The sequence below is a fragment of the Schistocerca piceifrons genome, chromosome 8, assembly GCF_021461385.2.
Source record: "Schistocerca piceifrons isolate TAMUIC-IGC-003096 chromosome 8, iqSchPice1.1, whole genome shotgun sequence".
Taxonomy (NCBI): Eukaryota; Metazoa; Arthropoda; class Insecta; order Orthoptera; family Acrididae; genus Schistocerca; species Schistocerca piceifrons.
Genome location: NC_060145.1, coordinates 378,073,880 through 378,098,364, shown reverse-complemented (window position 1 = coordinate 378,098,364; position 24,485 = coordinate 378,073,880). Strand labels below are relative to the sequence as shown.

General features: G+C 42.9%; 1 protein-coding gene across 1 annotated transcript in view; it reads right to left on the bottom strand.

Moving 5' to 3' along the window:
• LOC124712360 (coiled-coil domain-containing protein 96-like) overlaps positions 1 to 24,485 on the bottom strand; it is a 198,696-nt gene that overhangs the window by 20,483 nt on the left and 153,728 nt on the right. The window contains exon 8 of the mRNA XM_047242654.1: positions 7,127 to 7,477. Coding sequence (XP_047098610.1) covers positions 7,127 to 7,477 — 351 coding nt within the window. The remainder of the gene's footprint in view (positions 1 to 7,126; positions 7,478 to 24,485) is intronic.

The following is a 24,485-nucleotide window of genomic DNA, read 5'->3' as shown; positions in this document are numbered from 1 at the left end:
TTAAGGATGCTATTCTTTCTGCTTCACTGCTATCGCTTCCCAAGTTGTCTAATAATTTTTGTATCTCTAATAGCATCTCAAAAACGGGTTTTGGCATACATCTATTCCAAGACGCCCCGTACATACTTATAGCATGGTTTATTTATTTATAAAATGAATGTGGAACATTTGATGTTATCAAACATGGATCGGGAACTTATTTATGTGTTTACTTCAACAAACAAGCACGTCTGCAGTGCACACAAACATCGCACGTTTTGGCCTCCGTAATCGCGTCTGCAGAGTATTTGCTTATTTTATCGTTGAACACTTGGTTTCGGTTTGCACAATGATCAAGTTAGTGTCCTTCCTGACAGCAAAATTTCATTTTCCAAGTAAATCGTCAAGAATATTACCCTATGCTTCCTAGACTCGCTGCGATTTATGCGTGCACCACTCCAGAAACTTGCTGAAACATGTATGAAGAGGAAATACACCTCACTTGAGCTGGACTTCCTAATGATCCTAAATTTCAGCCTGTGACGAATAAAGGGACTCTCCCCACAGGAGTATCTGTATTCGATGTAGAAACTCAATAAAACCACATTGTCTGATATAGCTGTATTCCCAGTACTCTTACAGGCAATGCCTTAACGGATGTGGAGTACGAACATGCAGCCAGTTTTTGGCAGATGTTCAACACCTCTGATTCAGGGGGCTATGCTAGACTGTTTTGGACATGTAAATGCATTTACTTGGGGATATTGTCGAGAAATTTGAGACTGCATACATGGAAACATGCATGCTCCAACCTGCTTTCTGTAAGTGTTACACCATGTCAAGGCTTTCGTAGTATACCATGCTCAAAAACATGGAAGTCAACATCAAACTGTTAACCAATGTCGAAATGATGCTATTTTTCGAGTGTGTGATTCACGTTGGGCTTGGCCAATATGTTCATAGGAAGCCAAGGCAAGTTATATACAAATGGGTGAAAAGTTCAACAAAATATCCGACGATCTGAGTTACATCCTGTAAGTGGATGTAAGCAATGTATAAGGGCATGCCATGCAGTAATATTTGCTAATTAGAGGGTCTGAATGTCAGTCTGATAAAGAAGTCATCAGTTAGATAATTTCACAGATGTGGCACTGAATTTTAGTGTTGGCTATGTTGATGAGGTGTGACGTGACATATACAAATGCTTTGTATGATGTGCACAGCAATTTACCACTGTGTCTGCAGCACTGTGGTATGTGCGCGGACCTAACTAAACCACGCGCGCCCTGTCGTCGCTCAGCCCGGCCGCACATGCGCGGTGGTCGGCCTTAGCTTCACGTCGCGGCCGCCGGAGGTTCATGGCGTTATCTCCGGCCGAAGACGTCGCCCTATTCAATAGTTCTTGCCTGCAGCTTCTATGGCCACAAGATATAACGGGAGCACAGACCTGACGCCACGGCCACTCGCTCTTGCTCGCTCGCAGTGCTAATATCGAAATGTTATCGTATAGATCTTACACTACTGGCCATTAAAATTGCTACACCACGAAGATGACGTGCTACAGACGCGAAATTTAACCGACAGGAAGAAGATGCTGTGATATGCAAATGATTAGCTTTTCAGAGTATTCATACAAGGTTGGCGACACCTACAACGTGCTGACATAAGGAAATTTCCCAACTGATTTCTCATACACAAACAGCAGTTGGCCGGCGCTGACGTGAAACGTTGTTGTGATGCCTCGTGTAAGGAGGAGAAATGCGTACCATCACGTTTCCGACTTTGATAAAGGTCGGATTGTAGCCTATCGCGATTGTGGTTTATCGTATCGCGATATTGCTGCTCGCGTTGGTCGAGACCCAATGACTGTTAGCAGAATATGGAATCGATGGATTCAAGAGGGTAATACGGAACGCCGTGCTGGATCCCGACGGTCTCGTATCACTAGCAGTCGAGATGACAGGCATCTTACCCGCATGGCTGTAACTGATCGTGCAGCCACGTCTCGATCCCTGAGTCAACAGATGGGGGCGTTTGCAAGACAACAACCATCTGCACGAACAATTCGACGACGTTTGCAACAGCATGGACTATCGCTCGGAGACCATGGCTGGGGTTACCCTTGACGCTGCATCACAGACAGGAGAGCCTGCGATGGTGTACTCAACTACGAACCTGGGTGCGCGAATGGCAAAACGTCATTTTTTCGGATGAATCCAGGTTCTGTTTACAGCATCATGATGGTCGCATCCGTGTTTGGCGACATCGCGGTGAACGCACATTGGAAGCGAGTATTCGTCATCGCCATACTGGCGTATCACGCGGCGTGATGGTATGGGGTGTCATCAGTTACACGTCTCTGTCACCTCTTGTTCGCATTGACGGCGCTTTGAACAGTGGACGTTACATTTCAGATGTGTTACAACCCGTGGCTCTACCCTTCATTCGATCCCTACGAAACCTTACATTTCAGCAGGATAATGCCCGACCGCATGTTGCAGGTCCTGTACGGGCCTTTCTGGATACAAAAAATGTTCGACTGCTGCCCTGGGCAGCACATTCTCCAGATCTCTCACCAATTGCAAACGTCTGGTCAATGGTGGCCGAGCAACTGGCTCGTCACTATACGCCAGTCATACTCTTGATGAACTGTGGTATCGTGTTGAAGCTGTATGGGCAGCTGTACCTGTAAACGCCATCCACGCTGTGTTTGACTCAATGCCCAGGCGTATCAAGGTCGTTATTAAGGCCATAGGTGGTTGTTCTTGGTACTGATTTCTCAGGATCTGTGTACCCAAATTGCGTGAAAATGTAATCACATGTCAGTTCTAGTATAATATATTTGTCCAATAAATACCCGTATATCATCTCCATTTCTTCTTGGTGTACCAATCTTAATGGCCAGTAGTGTATATGACAACCTTGGGCTTAGAACTAAGTTACGATTTGGATTGCACTGTGGATTTGTGAATTGTATTGTGAACTTAATTACGTAGCGACTTGCTATGAGAGCAATAGACGGTGCCTGCTTCAGTGTGGAGAATAAAGATAAGTAATCTTCCTGATTGCTGGCGCCTTACTGTGAGACTGGTCTTTTCTCGGCCATCAGATCTTGCGTCACACCCCGGTCACGTCCTGCTACCAAATCCAACTTACGTTAACCACTCCAGGCAGACATAAAACACTCAGTAACAAGTAGCAATGTTCACACTGTAATAATTCAGATGCCATTGCTGTCTTTTAATGTATGTGTCAATTTTTATATCGATAAGCAGCTTATGTTAATGGGCACTACAGTTAGCATTTAGTCTTCATACCAGAAATACTATGGTGCTGCATTCTTAAGTCATGGCTTGTGATCGTGTTCGTAAGATAAATGACTTCTATGGTGGCAGCCATTTGACTTTATTCAATATACTTCAGCATGTGATGTAACAAGATTCATTATACCATATGAAGAAGACAATTTTAAAATTGTTGAAACCTGTGTCAGGGATTCCAATAAACCTTTATTTGCAACTGACTGGCTGTCTTCTTTCTTTAACGCCTCCACATTTGTCAAAAAATTACTCTGAAACACAATTTAAGTTCAGCACATACTATTTTATCAAATGCAAATGCAGCAATGTGTTACCCTACACCAATGTTTTTATGCATGTGTTTGCTTACCTTTATCAGATCATTTCGATTTTCAGTGTAGTCTGCAAAACCTTCATTTGCAGTATACGCTATATTGTGTTCTTTGCAAGCTTTGTCCTACAGATTGATATGCGTACCATCATGCACTAGTCTATTTTCCGTCTTTCTTTCCTGACCACAGTAGTTATAAGTAGCAATTTTTACTCCTACAGCTCAGTTGTCTAGAATACTTACACCACCACGTACAGTGTGCTTTCCAGCACGCACGCTAGAAAAATGGTTCAAATGGCTCTGATCACTGTGGGACTTAACATCTGAGGTCATCAGTCACCTAGAACGTAGAACAACTTAAAGCTAACTAACCTACGGACATCACACACTTCCATGCCCGAGGCAGGATTCGAACCTGCGACTGTAGCAGCAGTGGGGTTCCGGAATGAAGCGCTTCGAACCACTCGGTCACCGCGGCCGACCGCACGCTAGAGCACTGCGTGGTTGGTGGGCTTTGGCGTTATTATAAGCCCAGCTGTTATGCAGTCAAGTGAAGCTAACCCTTTGACTAATGCCTCGTTCCCCCCCCCCCCCCCCCCCCGCCCCCCCGCACTCTATGATCTACTCTATGAGAAACATATCTGAAACTGAGTTCTCTGTAAATTCTCTGTAAAATAAACTTCAAGTAGTTCATGACCCCCACCATCCTTTAAGATGAAATTTCTCGGGTATGTTTATTCAATTTAGTAAATATCTCAGTGGACCAGTTACGTAGGTACAGTTTCTCGAATTCCCTTTTGTATTTTGAAATACGTGTTACACCACCTGCATTAAACATCTGTATGCTTGAATCCAACGTTTTAATACAGTTGTGGACTATATTTATATGCTCATTATCATTAATGTCAATTGGCTTTATTTGCATTGTTCTGTATGCAGTTGTGTTGCAATGTTCCAGACTTTCGTACGATGCTCGAAGATTAAAATGTATCCACATATAGCTTTTTATCATTTTGTTCAAACGTTCGCCGGCCGAAGTGGCCGTGCGGTTCTTGACGCTGCAGTCTGGAACCACGAGACCGCTACAGTCGCAGGTTCGAATCCTGCCTCGGGCATGGATGTGTGTGATGTTCTTAGGTTAGTGAGGTGTAACTAGTTCTAAGGTCTAGGGGACTAATGACCCCAGAAGTTGTGTCCCATAGTGCTCAGAGCCATTTGAACCATTTTTTCAAACGTTCGGCAATACTTACTTTCATGTGGAAGAATGTCGAGTACTGGTGCATTCCATACCCCTCCATTAACACCCTGAAACACCTTTTATAAAACTCAACACGTTGGTGGATTTGAAGGTTTACAGAACAGTGATTCATCAACATCAGCAACAGCTGATCCATCACCTGTGCAACTGCCTCCTCAATTTTCGCTTTTACTGGTAACATCCAAATAAATTTCGGAAGTGTATCATTGATCACTATAATATATTTGAAACCTTTACTCTCTGGTGAATATTACTTTATATCTACAGAATCAAACTGCCATAAGCTGTACAAGCTTGTACTACAACATGTACATGCGAGAATGTTTTGATTGGTGGTTTGTGGAATTCTTGAACGATTTGTATCCATAATTATTCAATGATGCTGCCTACTCTAATCAAGGGCTTTCCCCAGGGGCGCCAACCAGTCACTGAGAAGGCCATCTTGGATCACAGCTGGTCAGGGGCGAATCCAGGATCTCGGTCAGGGGGGGACAAATTTTTTGGTACCTGCCTTCCAAAACATCTTTTCCAAGTAAAAGTATTAATACTCTATATACGCACACACACAAACACACACACACACACACACACACATATATATATATATATATATATATATATATATATATATATATATTATTTTTTTTTTCTGCTTTTAGTTTAATTGTGTATCGCTATGTGTTAAGTGTGTTTAATGAAATAACTTACTGCATTACCTAAAAAGTATTCTTCAAATACGAGACGTGCACTTGAAAAACTCCGTGTTTGTCTGCTAATGGCCGGCCGGTGTGGCCGTGCGGTTCTAGGCGCTTCAGTCTGGAACCGCGTGACCGCTACGGCCGCAGGTTCGAATCCTGCCTCGGGCATGGAGGTGTGTGATGTCCTTAGGTTAGTTAGGTTTAAGTAGTTCTAAGTTCTAGGGGATTGATGACCTAAGATGTTAAGTCCCATAGTGCTCAGAACCATTTGAACCACTTTTGTCCGCTAATGTAAAATAATCTATAAAATGCTAATGTTCGTTTCCATTCTTAAATCTTCGAAATTAGTTCACCAATTGCTTTCATATGACAGAATGTTGCCATCGAATTCGCGTATGTGTTTATACGCAGCAATGACGAAACGACTGCGAAAAGTTATAATAGGGTATTTGACTGTGTTCAGGAAATCATCTTATATTCTTAATTACGCCAGTATCTGTTTGAATCTGCTGACCGTAACATTTATATTCTTACTGTATGACAGAATGGATTGTGAATGCTTCCACAGACGTTATTTTCGTGTACATTATTACATTTGGCTAATTAATGTTTGTTCACATTCCGCATCAAAAGTGAAAAGAAAGCCAAAATGGGGGAGAAGCGTTCATCCAGATCGAAAACGTGCAATTGCAGAATAAAAGGGACTGTCGTAAGGTTCTCACTATTTGCAACTAATGAGAATATTTTTAAGTATTCCTTCGGTGTTCATCGCTTAATTATCAACACCATCTCTTTGAAAACTGCCACTAGAAACAAAATCTTACATACGCACTGCAAGGAAAGTGCTAAGAAAGGGACACAGATCGCTCATGCCTCAGCGAATATTATCATTTTATTCGTAAGTATAGTTGTTTCTTCTGTAGTTTATTCACTAAATGGAAGAGGCTTCAAGGTCTCTTGTTGAATTGTTACATGAAAGTGCGTGCCATTGTTTACATCTTAGACTTCAAGTAAAACATACTAGATAGGCCGACGAAATCAGCCCCTAACACAGTCGGAAAAAAAAGATCAGTGACGCACCAGGGGAGGGGGGGCAATTGCCCCATTGCCCCCCCCCTCCCCCCCCCCCCCTGGATCCGCCCCTGCAGCTGATGCTGGGAGTTCTAATGCCCCAAGAAGAAGGCCAGCTACCCCTCGGCATGTGTAGGAAGGTAGCAGTTCAGGCATCAGAAGTGTCATCCTTGGTTTACCAGGGGGCTCTCCCAAAAAGGTACCTGACGACCCAAACATATCAGATTTGCTACAGCATTGTCTCTAAAGCACATACTGGAGCTTATGTAATTATTTTGCGCAGTGTACCCTTAACGCTGTAAACAGTAGAGATTCTTTAAGGCGGTACAAATACAGAAGACAGTGTGAATAGAATTTAAAACAGACCAAAACTTACTTTAGACAAAAAAATGATGTAAATAAATGGATGAAGGGGAAAATAAAGCACAATGAAGAGACACAGGTGGCTCAGCTTCAGAGACTGCCATGCTACTGCGGTGAGTGTACGTACCTTCTGCAGGAACATAGAGGCGCGCACATCATTGCGCCGTGCTTCGAGCACGGAATAGTGAGCGCCCTGGAGCGTCTCGCGCAGGTGTGCCGCCTGCTGCAGGTCCCGGTCGGCGGCGTTGCGCAGCGCTGTCAGTTGTTCCGTGCGCTCCTGCACGTGTTCCGCCAGCTTGACGCCGTCGGCCGCCAGCTGTTCGTAGGCTGCCACAGAACGATTAAGCCCGAACGCCTCCAGCTCGGCGACCTGTCGCTTGGCGCTCTCCATCTCGTTCTCGGCTCGCATGTGCAGCAGACGCTCCTGTCGCAGTCGCGTCAGCTGTGGCCACACGCGCTTCAGCATTCGCTCCGCCTCCTGTCACATGACGTGTCGAGAAAAGTCGCAGCCGTGCCAGTGACACTGTGTGAATGCACACTCCTGGAAATGGAAAAAAGAACACATTGACACCGGTGTGTCAGACCCACCATACTTGCTCCGGACACTGCGAGAGGGCTGTACAAGCAATGATCACACGCACGGCACAGCGGACACACCAGGAACCGCGGTGTTGGCCGTCGAATGGCGCTAGCTGCGCAGCATTTGTGCACCGCCGCCGTCAGTGTCAGCCAGTTTGCCGTGGCATACGGAGCTCCATCGCAGTCTTTAACACTGGGTATCCTGGGGTATCGGCGAGGACCATTCGCAACCGTCTCCATGAAGCTGGGCTACGGTCCCGCACACCGTTAGGCCGTCTTCCGCTCACGCCCCAACATCGTGCAGCCCGCCTCCAGTGGTGTCGCGACAGGCGTGAATGGAGGGACGAATGGAGACGTGTCGTCTTCAGCGATGAGAGTCGCTTCTGCCTTGGTGCCAATGATGGTCGTATGCGTGTTTGGCGCCGTGCAGGTGAGCGCCACAATCAGGACTGCATACGACCGAGGCACACAGGGCCAACACCCGGCATCATGGTGTGGGGAGCGATCTCCTACACTGGCCGTACACCACTGGTGATCGTCGAGGGGACACTGAATAGTGCACGGTACATCCAAACTGTCACCGAACCCATCGTTCTACCATTCCTAGACCAATAAGGGAACTTGCTGTTCCAACAGGACAATGCACGTCCGCATCTATCCCGTGCCACCCAACGTGCTCTAGAAGGTGTAAGTCAACTACCCTGGCCAGCAAGATCTCCGGATCTGTCCCCCATTGAGCATGTTTGGGACTGGATGAAGCGTCGTCTCACGCGGTCTGCACGTCCAGCACGAACGCTGGTCCAACTGAGGCGCCAGGTGGAAATGGCATGGCAAGCCGTTCCACAGGACTACATCCAGCATCTCTACGATCGTCTCCATGGGAGAATAGCAACCTGCATTGCTGCGAAAGGTGGATATACACTGTACTAGTGCCGACATTGTGCATGCTCTGTTGCCTGTGTCTATGTGCCTGTGGTTCTGTCAGTGTGATCATGTGATGTATCTGACCCCAGGAATGTGTCAATAAAGTTTCCCCTTCCTGGGACAATGAATTCACGGTGTTCTTATTTCAATTTCCAGGAGTGTATATTACATTTACTCATTCACTTGCTTATTTACACTGCTGGTTATAATACTGAAAAACAAGGAAGCTTAAAAACAAAAACATTTAGCTTATTGTGGATGTGCAGTATTGTAAAATGAATGCTTGATTAAATTTTGAGGGGTGCAAACTTTAGTACACAGATCAGCTACTTCTGGCAACAACAATCACTCCATCCTATTTGAGCATGAAGTTAAACTGAGTTTGAGTGCCGTGCGGGTTTAGCCGAGCGGTCTCAGGCGCTGCAGTCGTGGACTGTGCGGCTGATCCCGGTGGAGGTTCGAGTCCTCCCTCGGGCATGGGTGTGTGTATTTGTCCTTAGGACAATTTATGTTAAGTAGTGTGTAAGCTTAGGGACTGATGACCTTAGCAGTGAAGTCCCATGAGATTTCACACACATTTGAATTTTGAGTTTGGCTGACAGATAAGATTACGTCTTTCCATGCTACTTCAGCACTGAGCCACAGTTCACGTCATGGCGGGCAAGTGGTGGCGTAGCAATCTCCTGTTAGTCCATGATCACATAATTTCTGTGCATGATTTATCTGGAGAATATGTTGGCCAGTGCAACAGTCGGACACCCTCTCTGACAGGATGGGGCCAGATAGAATAGGGAGCAGCCATCATGTGTTGAAAGATGGAAACTTTGACGATCCGGTACAATCGATGGCTATAACGCGTCTAAATGTAATAACTACATATTCATCTACATCTACGTTGCAGAAATGATGAAAAAAGCCTGCCAAATTTAAATGAACGCAAAGCCCCAAGATCGACTATCTTTTACAGAAGCTCGAAATTTAGCGCTGACTTCAGTGCGAGATGCTTATAATAGGTTCCACAACGAAACTTTGTCTCGAAACCGAGCAGAAAATCCAAAGAGAGTCTGGTCGTATGTAAAGTATGTTAGTAGTAAGACACAGTCAGTGCCTTCTGTGCGCCTTAGCAATGGAAATACTGTTGTGCTCAATGTTGCTAAAGCAGAGTTACTTAACACAGCCTTTAAACATTCCTTCACCAAAGAAGACATAGTAAATATTCAAATCAAGTACAGCTGCCAATGTGAGTAACTTAAAAGTAGATACCCCCAATGTTGTGGAGCAACTTACGTCACTTAATAAAAGTTAGTCTTCTGGTCCAGACTTTATATCAGTTAGGTTTCTTTCAGAGTATGCTGATGCAATAGCTCCATACTTAACAATCATATACAACCGCTCGCTTAACGAACGATCCGAACCGAACGTCTGAAAAGTTGCAGAGATAACACCAATATTCAAGAAAGGCAATAGGAGTAATCCACCAAATTATAGGCTCATATCACTAACGTCGATACGCAGCAAGATTTTGGAACATATATTGCGTTCGAACATTATGGATTACCTCGAGAAAACGGTCTATTGAACACGGATTTAGGAAACATCGTTCTTGTGAAACACAACTAGATCTTTACTCACATAAAGTGTTGAGTGCTATAATCAAAAGTGTTGAGTGCTATAATCAAAAGTGTTGAGTGCTATAATCAAAAGATTTAAAACTAATTCCGTATTTCTAGATTTCCAGAAAGCTTTTGTGCGGCGAACCTCACAAGCGGCTTGTAATCAAATGGCGTGCTTATGGAATACCGTCTCAGTTATGTGACTGGATTCTTGATTTATGTCAGAGAGGTCACAGATCGTAGTAACTGATGGAAAGCCATCGAGTAAAACAGAAATAATTTCTGGGTTCCCCAAGGCAATGTTATAGACCCTCTGCTGTTCCTTATCTATATAAACGATTTAGGAGACAATCTGAGAAGCCGGGGGTATCAGGTTGTTACCAGGTGCTGCTGTCATTTATTGCCTAGTGAAGTCATCAGAAGATGAAAACATGTTCCAAAAATTTAAGGAAAGAATATCTGCATGGTACGAAGATTCGTAGTTGACACTAAATAACGAAAAGTGTGAGGTCATACCGTGAGTGCTAAAGCGAATACGTTAAACATCGGTTACACATAAATCAATCAAATCTAAAGGCAGTATATTCAGCTATATACTTAGGAATTATAATGCCGAAAAATTTAAATTGGGAAAAACACATATCAGTAGAGATTATAGCGGGAAAGGCAAACTAAATATTTTGTTTTATTGGCAGAACACACTTAAAAATGCAATGTGCTAAAAAAATGCCTACACTACGCTTGTCCGTCCTCTTTCGAAGTACTGCTGCTTGGTGTGCGATCCTTACCAGATAAGATTAACGGAGTACAACGAAAAAGTGCAGAACAGGGCAGAACGTTTTGTACTATAGAGAAATAGGGGACAGAGTGTGATTGACATGATACAGAATTAGGGGTGGACATCATTAAAACAAAGGCGTTTGTCGTTGCGACGGTATCTTCTCACGAAATTTCATTGACCAACTTTCTTCTCTGAATGCGAAAATATTTTATTGATGCCGACCTACATAGCGAGAAACGATCATCATGTTAAAATAAGGGAAATTGGAGCTCGCACGGGAAGATATAGGTGTTCATTTTTTCCTCGTACTGTTCGAGAGAGGAATAATAAACAGTTACTGTGCAGGTACCTCGATGAACCCTCTGCCAGGCAGTTAAGTGTGATTTGCAGAGTATCTATGTACATGTAGATGTGTATGTAGATCTACATACATTCTCCAAGAGCCATCAGATGGTGCACAGTAGAGAACATCTTGTACCAGTGCTAGTCATTCCCTTCCTTGTTCCACTCTCAAATAGAGCATAGAAAAAAAAGTCTCTCTAAATGCCTCTGTACGAGCCCTAATTTATCTTATCTTGCCTTCGCGGTCCTTAAGCGAAATGTTTGTTGCCAGGCATAGAACAGTTCTTCAATCAGCCAAAAACGACAGTTCCCTAAATTTTCCCAATAATGTTTAGCGAAAAGAACGTCGTCTTCTCTCCAGCGATTATCAATTGAGTTGATGATCTCCGTAACACTCACATGTTGACTGAACTTAGCGGTTATAATTCCATCAACAAGCCTCTTAATTGATACAATGCCTTCCTCTAATCCGACCTGTTGGGGATCCCAGACACTCAAATAGTGGGTTGCCTAGTGTTACAGAATTCTTCCAAAAAACTGCAGTCGACCACTCTATCTTCCCCACTACCGACCTTATGTGCTCATTCAATTTTATATCGCTTTGTCAGTTCCGAGAATAGTGAAGTAACCCTTAGTGATGAACTTTCCATATTAATGAGAATCTATTTTGACTTTTAAAGCGATAATATCCCGGTAGTACAAGTGTCTACTCTTGGTGTAGTGCGGCTGGTCCCAGTGGAGGTTCGAGTCCTCCCTCGGGCATGGGTGCGTTTGTTTGACATTAGGGTAATTTAGGTTAAGTAGTGTGTAAGCTTAGGGACTGATGACCTTAGCAGTTGAGTCCCATAAGATATCACACACATTTGAACTTTTTCTTTCTTGGTGTAGTTTAAATGAACTGCAAGAAGGAAGTAGAGAATCATTTCTTCGAGTGAATCAAGTGCAGGTCCCCGTCACACTTACGTTCAGCTCCGATGAAATTTTTTATTAGGGCAAACATGGGAAAATATTGGATCCATAGCATCGAAGTTGGCTCTCTATACTGAATTTCCCTCAGCACCTTCGTGAACTTATCTTCCACAGCACACAACTCTGGATCCTCAGAGTACATTGTGGATTGTTAAGAACTGGATAACTGTATCTACTGCGAACAACTCTTCTTCTCTCAACTGCTGCAGTTCAATCATCAGTCCACCCAAAGCGCCCTAAGCAAGAACTGCTCTGGCGTAAACAGGTCCAGACAGTATCTTGTCAACACTTTTGGCTGCAGAAATCTCGCGTAACAGCTATTTCAAAACAGTTCCAGCCGTAATCGTCCCTATGGCTTCCGTGAATGACATTACGAAGTGGAAACATCCTAGCCTCACAATGACACTGCTCAACTCTGACGTGGAGACAATCACATCACGTACCTTCTAAAACAATGGCTTGTCAAAAGTGACAACACTTGTTTCTTCGTTGATTCGCTTGCATTCTTCAATTACAATGAGGTTATATGTGTATACTGTAATCACACACACATGTATTGGTAAATGGGAGGCACAAAATCTTGGAGAATTCCTATTAGGTTCAAATTGTTCAAATGGCTCGGAGCACTATGGGACTCAACATCTGAGGTCATCAGTCCCCTAGAACTTAGAACTACTTAAACCTAACTAACCTAAGGACATCACACACATCCATGCCCGAGGCAGGATTCAAACCTACTACCGTAGCGGTCGCGCGGATCCAGACTGTAGCGCCGAGAATGATTTGGGTCCTACAGATAATATAATGGCATGTTCTAAAGCAAGACATTTCTTCTTCCACGATTCCAATCAATACCGTTTATGTGTCGAAATATCGTATCAAGGAGAAGCAGTGTCTCAGGGACATCCTGATGGGAACTGTGAAAAATTATCAATGGGAAGGAAAGCAGTGCTGCAGTGGATATCCACTAAAATAATTTTGCCTGCAGGTTTCATAGTTCGAGCCATTACTATCTTGAGGGACTCGTTTCGTGCCGGTCACGTACAAGCTGTCAGGTAAAATTTTGTGCCCAGCGTTCTTAAAAGATACCATACTCCTTCTGTTGGGTGATCCAGAGGTGATTGTCATCTTTGTATCTCTCCTCCAGATACTTTTTTTACAGTTTTAACATGTCGACGAGAATCTTCAGATACCTCATCAAGCGACTGTCCACAGAAAACTGGCACTCATCTCTATTCCCCTCGAAAAAAGTGAATGCACGTAATTTTCGCCAGCCGACGCTCCGCACGCGGCGCACTTGAAGTTGGCGCTCTACGCCGACGACACCGCGCTGCTTACGCGCAGCGTGGATGCGACTCTCTCGGCGCGCGGTCAACGAAATGGAAGTTGAAGTGCCGACCGGAGTGGCCGAGCGGTTCTAGGCGCTACAGTCTGGAACCGCGCGACCGCTACGGTCGCAGGTTCGAATCCTGCCTCGGGCATGGATGTGTGTGCTGTCCTTAGGTTAGTTAGGTTTAAGTAGTTCTAAGTTCTAGGGGACTGATGACCTCAGATGTTGAGTCCCATAGTGCTCCGAGCCATTTGAACGTACCTATCATCAATGAAGTTGCGATTGTCATAGCTGGCGAAGAACGTGATACGCGTGATATACTTCTTCAGCGATGGAATTATGCAATTCAACGTCACGCTGAAACATATAGATTATATGATACGCTGCACTATCCCATAATTTTTTGGAGGAACAGGACGGGTATCGCTTCACCACTATGAAAATTAATCCAATTACACGTAAACACAGATGCCTTTATTTCGTTTTATCAAATCAAAATATTATTTTCTTTAACTCTGAAACATTCGTAAGTGTAATTTACATTTTTCTTCTCTTTCTTTTTCCATATTCCCACAGGTGAACAACCCAATAAAAAGTATCGGAGGTAAATTATTATTCGTATCGCATAATGGTACCTCAGAATTGAAGATCTCATATTCTGCAATACCATAAACTATTCCGTCAATACATGGTAGACATGTATGCCAAAACTGAATCTCATCGTTAGTTACTCATTCGCTTAAATCAAACAATATTGCTTTCAAAAGAATGCATTCATTTACGAGATGCAATTGCAAACGATAGAAATGTTTCCGACGTTAGAAACAGGGTCATACTTCCAGAAACGTTCAATGGTAGCACACGGCATATGCATTAATATACTCAAAGTGCCACAACATATTACCACCCCGACTTTTTCATCACATTTACATGGTATCCACCATGGGACGAGATAAAAAGCTTCTCTTGTCTGGACAATGTCCATCCGACAGACACGATTTGACTGCAAGAAAAAATGGTTCAAATGGGTCTGAGCACTATGCGACTTAACTTCTGAGGTCATCGGTCCCATAGAACTTAGAACTACTTAAACCTAACTAACCTAAGGACATCACACACATCCATGCCCGAGGCAGGATTCGAACCTGCGACCGTAGCGGTCGCGCGGTTCCAGACTGTAGCGCCTAGAACCGCTCGGCCACACCGGCCGGCGACTGCAAGAATATTCAAACAAAAACTTACTAAATTGATGGACTTAATTGTGAAGCACCACATTTATGGTGAAGCCCAGTCCTGCATGATGCGATTGAATGGCAGAAAAGAGCACTTCCACATAGTTATATTGTCACACGGCTTGTGCAGAATTTCCGAATCCTGAAAGACATCCACTGCTGTTCGATATTGTGACGAATAGCATGGAGCCTGGACCATGTCGAGCAATAAATCAACAATCTCCTCGCACGGTAGATAAGAAATGCACGAAAAACCATCACATTGACTTAGTTAATGAAACACTGGTGATGACGGCTCCAGCTCTGGACCGTGGTACGAGTACGTCTACAGAGCGACAAGTCAAGTGTGTATCCTTCTCTGTGTTTTCCACTCAGCATTATATATATATATATATATATATATATATATATATATATATGTTGTTGTTGTTGTGGTCTTCAGTCCTGAGACTGGTTTGATGCAGCTCTCCATGCTACCCTATCCTGAGCAAGCTTCTTCATCTCCCAGTACCTACTGCAACCTACATCCTTCTGAATCTGCTTAGTGTATTCATCTCTTGGTCTCCCTCTACGATTTTTACCCTCCACGCTGCCCTCCAATACTAAATTGGTGATCCCTTGATGCCTCACGACATGTCCTACCAACCGATCCCTTCTTCTGGTCAAGTTGTGCCACAAACTTCTCTTCTCCCCAATCCTATTCAATACTTCCTCATTAGTTACGTGATCTACCCATCTAATCTTCAGCATTCTTCTGTAGCACCACATTTAGAAATCTTCTATTCTTTTCTTGTCCAAACTATTTATCGTCCATGTTTCACTTCTATACAAGGCTACACTTCATACAAATACTTTCAGAAATGACTTCCTGACACTTAAATCAATACTGGATGTTAACAAATTTCTCTTCTTCAGAAACGCTTTCCTTGCCATTGCCAGCCTACATTTTATATCCTCTCTACTTCGACCATCATCACTTATTTTGCTCCCCAAATAGCAAAACTCCTTTACTACTTTAAGTGCCTCATTTCCTAATCTAATTCCCTCAGCATCACCCGACTTAATTAGACTACATTCCATTATCCTTGTTTTGCTTTTGTTGATGTTTATCTTATATCCTCCTTTCAAGACACTGTCCATTCCATTCAACTGCTCTTCCAAGTCCTTTGCTGTCTCTGACAGAATTACAATGTCATCGGCGAACCTCAAAGTTTTTATTTCTTCTCCATGAATTTTAATACCTACTCCTAATGTTTCTTTTGTTTCCTTTACTGCTTGCTCAATATACAGATTGAACAACATCGGGGAGAGGCTACAACCCTGTCTTACTCCCTTCCCAACCACTGCTTCCCTTTCATGTCCCTCGACTCTTATAACTGCCATGTGGTTTCTGTACAAATTGTAAATAGCCTTTCGCTCCCTGTATTTTACCCCTGCCACCTTCAGAATTTGAAAGAGAGTATTCCAGTCCACATTGTCAAAAGGTTTCTCTAAGTCTACAAATGCTAGAAACGTAGGTTTGCCTTTCCTTAATCTTTCTCCTAAAATAAGTCGTAAGGTCAGTATTGCCTCACGTGTTCCAGTGTTTCTACGGAATCCAAACTGATCTTCCCCGAGGTTGGCCTCTACCAGTTTTTCCATTCGTCTGTAAAGAATTCGTGTTAGTATTTTGCAGCTGTGACTTATTAAGCTGATATATATATATATATATATATATATATATATATATATATATATATATATATATATAATTTCGTGCGTATCTCTCGGTTTAGCCGGCCGGAGTGACCGTGCGGTTCTAGGCGCTACAGTGTGGAACTGAGCGTCCGCAGGTTCGAATCCTGCCTCGGGCATGGATGTGTATGATGTCCTTAGGTTAGCTAGGTTTAATTAGTTCTAAGTTCTAGGCGACTGATGACCTCAGATGTTAAGTCCCATAGTGCTCAGAGCCATTTGAACCATTTGAACTCCTTAAGTAATGGAACCCAGTATGTTGTCCTCGACGGTGAGTGTTCATCAGAGACGAGAGTATCGTCATGAGTGCCATAGGGAAGTGTGATAGGACAGCTGTTGTTCTCTATATACATAAATGATTTGGTGGACATGGTGAGCAACAGTCTGCGGTTATATGCTGATGATGCCGTGGTGTACGGTAAGGTGTCAAAGTTCAGTGATTGTAGGAAGATACAAGACGATTTAGACAAAATTTCCAGTTTGTTTCATGAGTGGCAGTTAGCCCTAAATGTGAGAAAATGTAAGTTAATGCGGATGAGTAGGAAGAACAAACATGAATTGTTCGGATATAGTGTTACTAGTGTCCAGCTTGACACGGTCAAGCCGTTTAAATATCTGGGCGTACTGGCATCGTTGCAAAGCGATATGAGGTGGAACGAGCACGTGGAAACTGCATGTAGGAAGCTGGTGCGACCTATTCTCGAGTACTGTTAAGAGTGTTTACGATCCATACCACATCGGATTGAAAGAAGATATCGAAGCAGTTCAGAGAAGGGCTGCTAGATTTGTTACCGGTAGGTTCGAGCAAAACTTAAGTGTTACGGAGATGCTTCGGGAATTCAAAAGGGAATTCCTGGATGGAAGGCGGCATTTTTTTCGGGAAAAACTATTGAGAAAATTGAGAGAACAGGCCTTGGAAGCTGCCGCCAACTTACATCGCGCGTAAGAATCACGAAGATAAGATACGAGGAATTAGGGCTTATACGAAGGCGTACAGATAGGCGGTTTTCCCTACTTCTATTTGCTAGTGGAACAGGAGGGGAAATGACAAGTAGTGGTGCAGAGTACGCTCCGCCACGTACCTTACAATGGCTTCCGAAGTATCTATGTAGATGTAGATGCAGATATCTGCAATACATACGCCGAAAGCCAGAAAAATGGAGATCATACAAAACTAATCAGAAACAGAAATGTTGACGTTGAAACCGACAACAGATACATTGTGCCATATTATCCTTTGTTATGGAAGACATTTAAAGCTCATATCAATGTCGAATATTGTCGTTCCGTCAAATTGATCAAATATACATCCAAATGTATCAACAAAGGCAGCGATGTGGCAGTAGTCAGTATTGATAGACCTGATGTGCGCGACGATGACGTGAGTCAATATCAATCAGGTCCACATATCAGCAGCGACAAGGCTGTTTGGCTGATTTTGAGCTTCCAAATTCACAGTCGCCATCCCAGTGTTGTTCATCTCAGTGTTTACCTTCAGAGTGAAATAAGAGTCAATTTCACGACAGATAGGAACGAAATTTTGTTGCTGAACCACCACAAACACCCCTTACAGTATTTTTTGCGCTGTGTGAGGAAGATGTATTTGCCAAGACACTATTACACTCAGAAGTTCCAAAGTTCTATACATGGAACGCCGCATCGAAGGAAGTCCAACGACGTAAGCAAGGCATGTGTGCGAAAGACTACCAAAATCTGTAATGGTCTGACGCATTGGGCCGCATTTACACAGTACATCCAAATAATGCCGAGTGTTGCTATTTGAGAATGCTGACGGTTAATGTCAAAGGTTCTACATCGTTTGCAAATTTGAGGCCGGCTGATGGCATAGAATGGCAGACGTACACAGAAAAACTTGATAAAATCCTCATTGGTCGAAAATGAGCAACACTGGGAAACAACATTGACGGACACCTGTGCCAGCTGTCATCCGCGACAAATTCGAACATTATTCACCATCGTTTTGACCACACGTTCGACATCCAATCCGAAATATTTGTGGGAAAAATTCGGCGAGGATTTGAGCGAAGGCTTTTGTACCGTGCTCGTACCTTTGGCAATGATAATTCCATCGATTTTTTCGGACAATGTTTTCAATCAAGCCCTGTTCGAATTCGAGGACCTAAGCTTAACCATCAACAAGAAAGAACTCATTCATCTTGGCATGGTTGCGCCAGGACGTTCTTCACTTGGGCTTTATGACCGAGTTTTGGTGAAAAATGCACAATAAAAACTTAATGATTTGCGTGCACTTGTTGAAGCAAGTGAACAACTTTTGCCTGTAGAACACAGATTGCCCTAGGACGCAAATGCCGTGTCAAAAGGCAGAGATGGACTGTTCTTCCTTGATGCGCCTGGCGGCAATGGAAAAGCGTTCCTCATCATTTTGCTGTTATCTCACATTCGATCTAAAAATGGACTTGCTGTCTCTCTTGCTTTATCAGGTATTGCGGCTACATTATTACTCATAGTTGGTGACGAACAACTCATTAGGAGCTCAAATTGCCGTCGGATATGCATTTCTCGGAAGCTCCAATATGCAACATTTCAAAAGGATCTGGTACGGCTAAACTTATGAAACTTTGCGAGGTCATTGTCTGGGACGAATGCACCTACTCTTAAGAAATCGCTTGAAGCACTTGACCGAACTCTGCAAGATTTACCATCAAACGCACCACCATTCGGTGGCGCACTCATTTTTTTACCGGGCGACTTCAGACAAACTCCTCCAGTGATACGTACATCAATAGCAGTTGATGAGCTCAACGCTGATCCCAAAGCATCGCATCTTTAGAGACATACGCGATAACTCAAGTTAAAGACAAATATACGTGTGCATTTGCAGTGTGATGCGTCGACAGCCACATTTTGAAAACAGCTATTGAACGTTGGTAAAAGAAAAGTAACAGTTGAGGCTACCACAAAATGTGTATCATTTCCATTGAACTTTTTCATCATTCGCTATTACTGACCAGCTCATTCAGAAACTTTTCCCACAAATTGTCATCAATTATAAAAATTGTAAATGACTTTGCTAACGTGCTATTTTGGCAGCAAAAAAGACTAACCTCAGTGCGATCAACCATGCAATTCAAGATTATTTTAAATACAAATCGATTGAGAGCGTCATGAACACGGACTACGTTGTTAACTATTTAATCCAAATTGCTACTTAGAGACGACGTGCCAGTTATTGACTTGCGGAACATTAATCCACCCCGATTATGTAATGGAACTCGCTCTGATGATACTGACGACGAATGTCTTCGAGGCAACTATTCGAAATGGAAAGTCGAAAGAAGAAGTTGTGTTCATTCCACGCATTCCCACTGATATGTCATTTGATTTGAAACGACTGTACTTCTCCATTCGACCTGGATTTCCAATGACCGCAAACAAGGCACAAGTTCATTCACTTCAAGTGTGCGCATTGAATCCAGAAAATTCATGATTTACACATGTCCAGTTGCATGTTGCGTGCCCACCTGTCGGACAGCCAAGACATTTATTCGCTTTTGCTGAGGACCTGAAAACAAACAAATGTGTTGTCTACCCTTCGGCACTTGAATAATAAAGCCAAAAAAATCAAATGAATATCATGTATACTTCCCCTTTGTATATCATTCAATTTCAATAAACGTATTCATTATCGACAATAAAATAAATTTCATTCTTTCTATCATTCCAAGATAATTCCTTCAAACTTCAAACGATATTTCAAAGTCATTTCTTCTGCTGCAGTAACGTGTCGGGTACCAGGTAGTTTCAAATAAATGATTAAACGCAGCCAATATCTCGAGAGCCCCGTTGATGTAGCAAACCTTTTCTCGAAAAGCTCCTACAGTGGTTATGAAATGAAACTGTTATAGCTGCTAGAAACATGGAAGATGTCAATTCGTTTCATGATTTGTTTCAGGGACTAACATGAGAGCGTTGGTCGGAGAAATGGCAATATCAAAGGGTCAAAGGGAATCCTCCTCAGAACCCTGGGATTTTCACAAGGTCAGAATAATACACGAGTACAATGGCTTAGAATCCAGTACCATGTTTCATGGAGGTCACGTCAGTCCAGTGACAAGTGGCGCCACTTCAATGGAATTGCGCCACAGAGAGACAATGGATCACCTGCGCACTTAGTGGAGATATCCTCGGCTGATACGTGCAGTTTTTCTCTGCCTCGTGATGACTGGGTGTTGTGTGATGTCCTTAAGTTTGTTAGGTTTAATTAGTTCTAAGTTCTAGGGGACTGATGACCATAGATGTTAAGTCCCATAGTGCTCAGAGCCATTTGAACCATTTTTTGATACGTGCAATAATGAAAATCCTGAAAGAGAGTCTGGAAATGCGTGGCGTTGACCAGAAGGCGTCGTAAAGAGTCAAGGGCACGGATAATACAGAGACATCTTTTTTACGTAGATTATCACAGTATTAGGGAAACACTGCTGGAAGAGAGTGAAGCAATACAGCTGTTAGGTGTCCCATTGTCAATAAAAGTGTAGATGGTGTTACGATTTCATGTATTCTTCATTCCAGCAGTCCGATTTCAACATTAAGAAACGATGTGTTCAAGGGCTACGGTGGGTGGAGAATTATCCAGTACTCCCGTTTCAGAAAACAATAGTTCATAGAGCAGTAAATGGCAAAAGCGTGGACTTCAGAGTACAGTCAAGTCTCGTATTCGTTCGCCAAACCCACTCACTGCCAGTGTACCTTTTGATCGTCTCATGATTGACAGTGAAAGCGATTCTCGGATTAAATTTTATTTGCTTGCATGAGTTGGTTCTTAATACGACAGAAAACTATGTTACTTTAGAAGGAAAGGGGCACACTATCACACTAACTTTCGGAGACTGTGTGGTTAAGAGTGATCCAGCGGATGAGCCATCAGTATTTTAGTAAATTAGAGTGCTCCAGAAAAAATGGTTTGTAGACCAACATGGGAATGCTACGAAAATATTTGAATGCAATGATTATGAAAGAGGTACAATACCTCGAAGGGGAGGCTCAGCGGAAGGATTTAGATGAAACATTGCATGCAAACCAGAGCACTGTGTCCAAATCACTGAGGACATTAAGGATTTTGATATCAATTCAGAGTGGGGTTACATTGGAAGACCTTTGTACGCCCTTAGCAAATTCCACTGGTATACAGACAGAAGGCAGAAGTCGAGACCAAATTATGCTGAAACAAGAGATAATAGATATCACTGTAACTTCATACAATGGTCTAATAATGTGTGTACAAAAACGAATGGAGCAGTATGAATCATACTGGACTCGCAGTAGACCAGTACGCTCATACAATCCGGAACAGATCGATCTGAAAGCCTGTAAGAGATTCCACAGAGGTTCACTGGGATTTAGGTATTATCATTGGTTGATATCAGGGCCAGCTACTTTCAAGTGGAGCTACACCCATCTTGTTAACGGTACACTGCATACCTGCGTTACTGTAAATGCTTTCTAAACAAAAAGTTACCCAACAGGTTCAATGTGTCCTCATAGACTCTCATGTGACGACTAGACACAGTAATCCCTGAACCATATGGAGATTAAGTATTAATTGCCAAGAAATCCTGGACAGAGCGAAGTCAGACACTGAATGCTTTGTTGCATACCTTTTGTGTGAGTGGACTCATAGAGACTTTGGACGTGTTGCAGTTTTGACACAAAGAGTTAAATTTCTTTGGCCAAATTGTTTGCTCTGAAAGTATTCACCCTGACTCAGAAAAGCTGCATACGATACAAGAATTTAAAAGTGCCGTGCTCTAAGCGTCAAGTTTGAGCCTTCCTTTAACTCGTTAACTTCTATAAGCATTTCTAAACATTTCGAATCAGGCGACAGCATATCTCTGCAAACTCATGAGGAAGAATTCAGTTTGGAAGTGGTGTGAAGAAGTGCAGCAGGAATTTGGATCGATTAAAGTAGCACTGTTTTCAGTTCCAATATTAGGTCACCTAGATATGACCAATGAGTTTTCTCTTCATTGGATGGTTCTTGTTGTGGCCTGACGCACTTTGTTACAGGAGCTTGGACAAAATGCAGCAGTAGTACCAAAAATGATAGCTTTCATGAGTAGTATACTTAGTAAAGCACAGAAAAACTATTCAGTCACTTAATTACAGGCCTTAGCCATAGTTTAAGGGTTCACAAAATTTCTGCGTTATCTCTTTGGGAAAATGGTCTGACGACAAGGCACTACAGTTTGTAATGAACGCTAAATTGACCCATAGTCGCTGGACATGTTGGTAGCTTTACCCCGTGAATTTAAACTTTAAATTGTTTTTGTACCAAGTCCACAAAATCTTGTTGCTGATGGTTTGCCTCGCGTGCCACTTGGATTCAAACAAGGAAACGATAGAAACTTGAATGAGAACCTGTGTGACCTGATGTATATGAAAAGGGTTCCTTCTGAAATTTTTTTACGAATAACACTCACCAATTTAGCAAAATAATAAGATAAATAACCCATGCTTGAATGTATGAATTTTAAGTTGGAAATTAGGAGAGAAGTGCCACTGCAAATATCTTTACGCAATAAATAACAACATATTATTTCATATCACAGGGAAAGACGACTGGGTAGTTTACATCCCAGACGAATACACCTGTAGGGTGATTTGGTTTGTACATCTGAGCAACAGCCGTTTTGTTTCATGAAACTGTTTCCTCAAGTTAAACAAACATGTCTGTTTCAGCAGTATAGAAAAGGGCATACAGAAGGTGCTCACCAGCTGAAAATTTGTGAAAGGATAACACCATCTACTACCGGGTGATCAAAAAGTCAGTATCAATTTGAAAACTGAATAAATCACGGAATAATCTAGATAGAGAGGTACAAATTGACACACATGCTTGGAATGACATGGGGTTTTATTAGAACCAAAAAATACAAAAGTTCAAAAAATGTCCGACAGATGGCGCTTCATCTGATCCGAATAGCAATAATTAGCATAACAAAGTAAGACAAAGCAAAGATGAAGATCTTTACAGGAAATACGACCACCATCATTACTCAACAATAGCAGTAGTCAAGGAATAATGTTGTTAACTGCACTGTAAAGCATATCCGGAGTTATGGTGAGGCATTGGCGTCGGATGTTGTCTTTCAGCATCCTTAGAGATGTCGGTCGATCACTATACACTTGCGACTTCAGGTAACCCCAAAGCCAATAATCGCACGGACTGAGGTCTGGGGACCTGGGAGGCCAAGCATGACGAAAGTGGCGGCTGAGCACACGATCATCACCATTGGTTAGGCGGGTACCAGGTTGAGATTCATTGGGAGAGACCTTAGAAAAAATGTAGTCCATCAACAAAGCAGGTGGCTTACAAAACACTCGTTTGACCTATACTTGAGTATTGCTCATCAGTGTGGTATCCGTACCAGATCGGGTTGACGGAGGAGATAGAGAAGATCCAAAGAAGAGCGGCGCGTTTCGTCACAGGGTTATTTGGTAATCGTGATAGCGTTACGGAGATGTTTAACAAACTCAAGTGGCAGACTGCAAGAAAGGCGCTCCGCATCGCGGAGTAGCTTGCTGTCCAGGTTTCGAGAGGGTGCGTTTCTGGATGAGGTATTGAATATATTGCTTCCACCTACTTATACCTCCCGAGGAGATCACGAATGTAAAATTAGAGAGATTAGAGCGCGCACGGAGGCTTTCAGACAGTCGTTCTTCCCGCGAACCATACGCGACTGGAACAGGAAAGGGAGGTAATGACAGTGGCACGTAAAGTGCCCTCCGCCACACACCGTTGGGTGGCTTGCGGAGTATAAGTGTAGATGTAGATGTAGATGTAGATCATCACCAAACGACGCGCGCAAGACATCTTTCACGCGCCATCTGTCGGACATTATGTGAACTTTGTTTTTTTTTTTTGTTCTAATAAAACCCCACGTCATTCCAAGCATGTGTATCAATTTTTACTTCTCTATCTACATTATTCCGTGATTTATTAA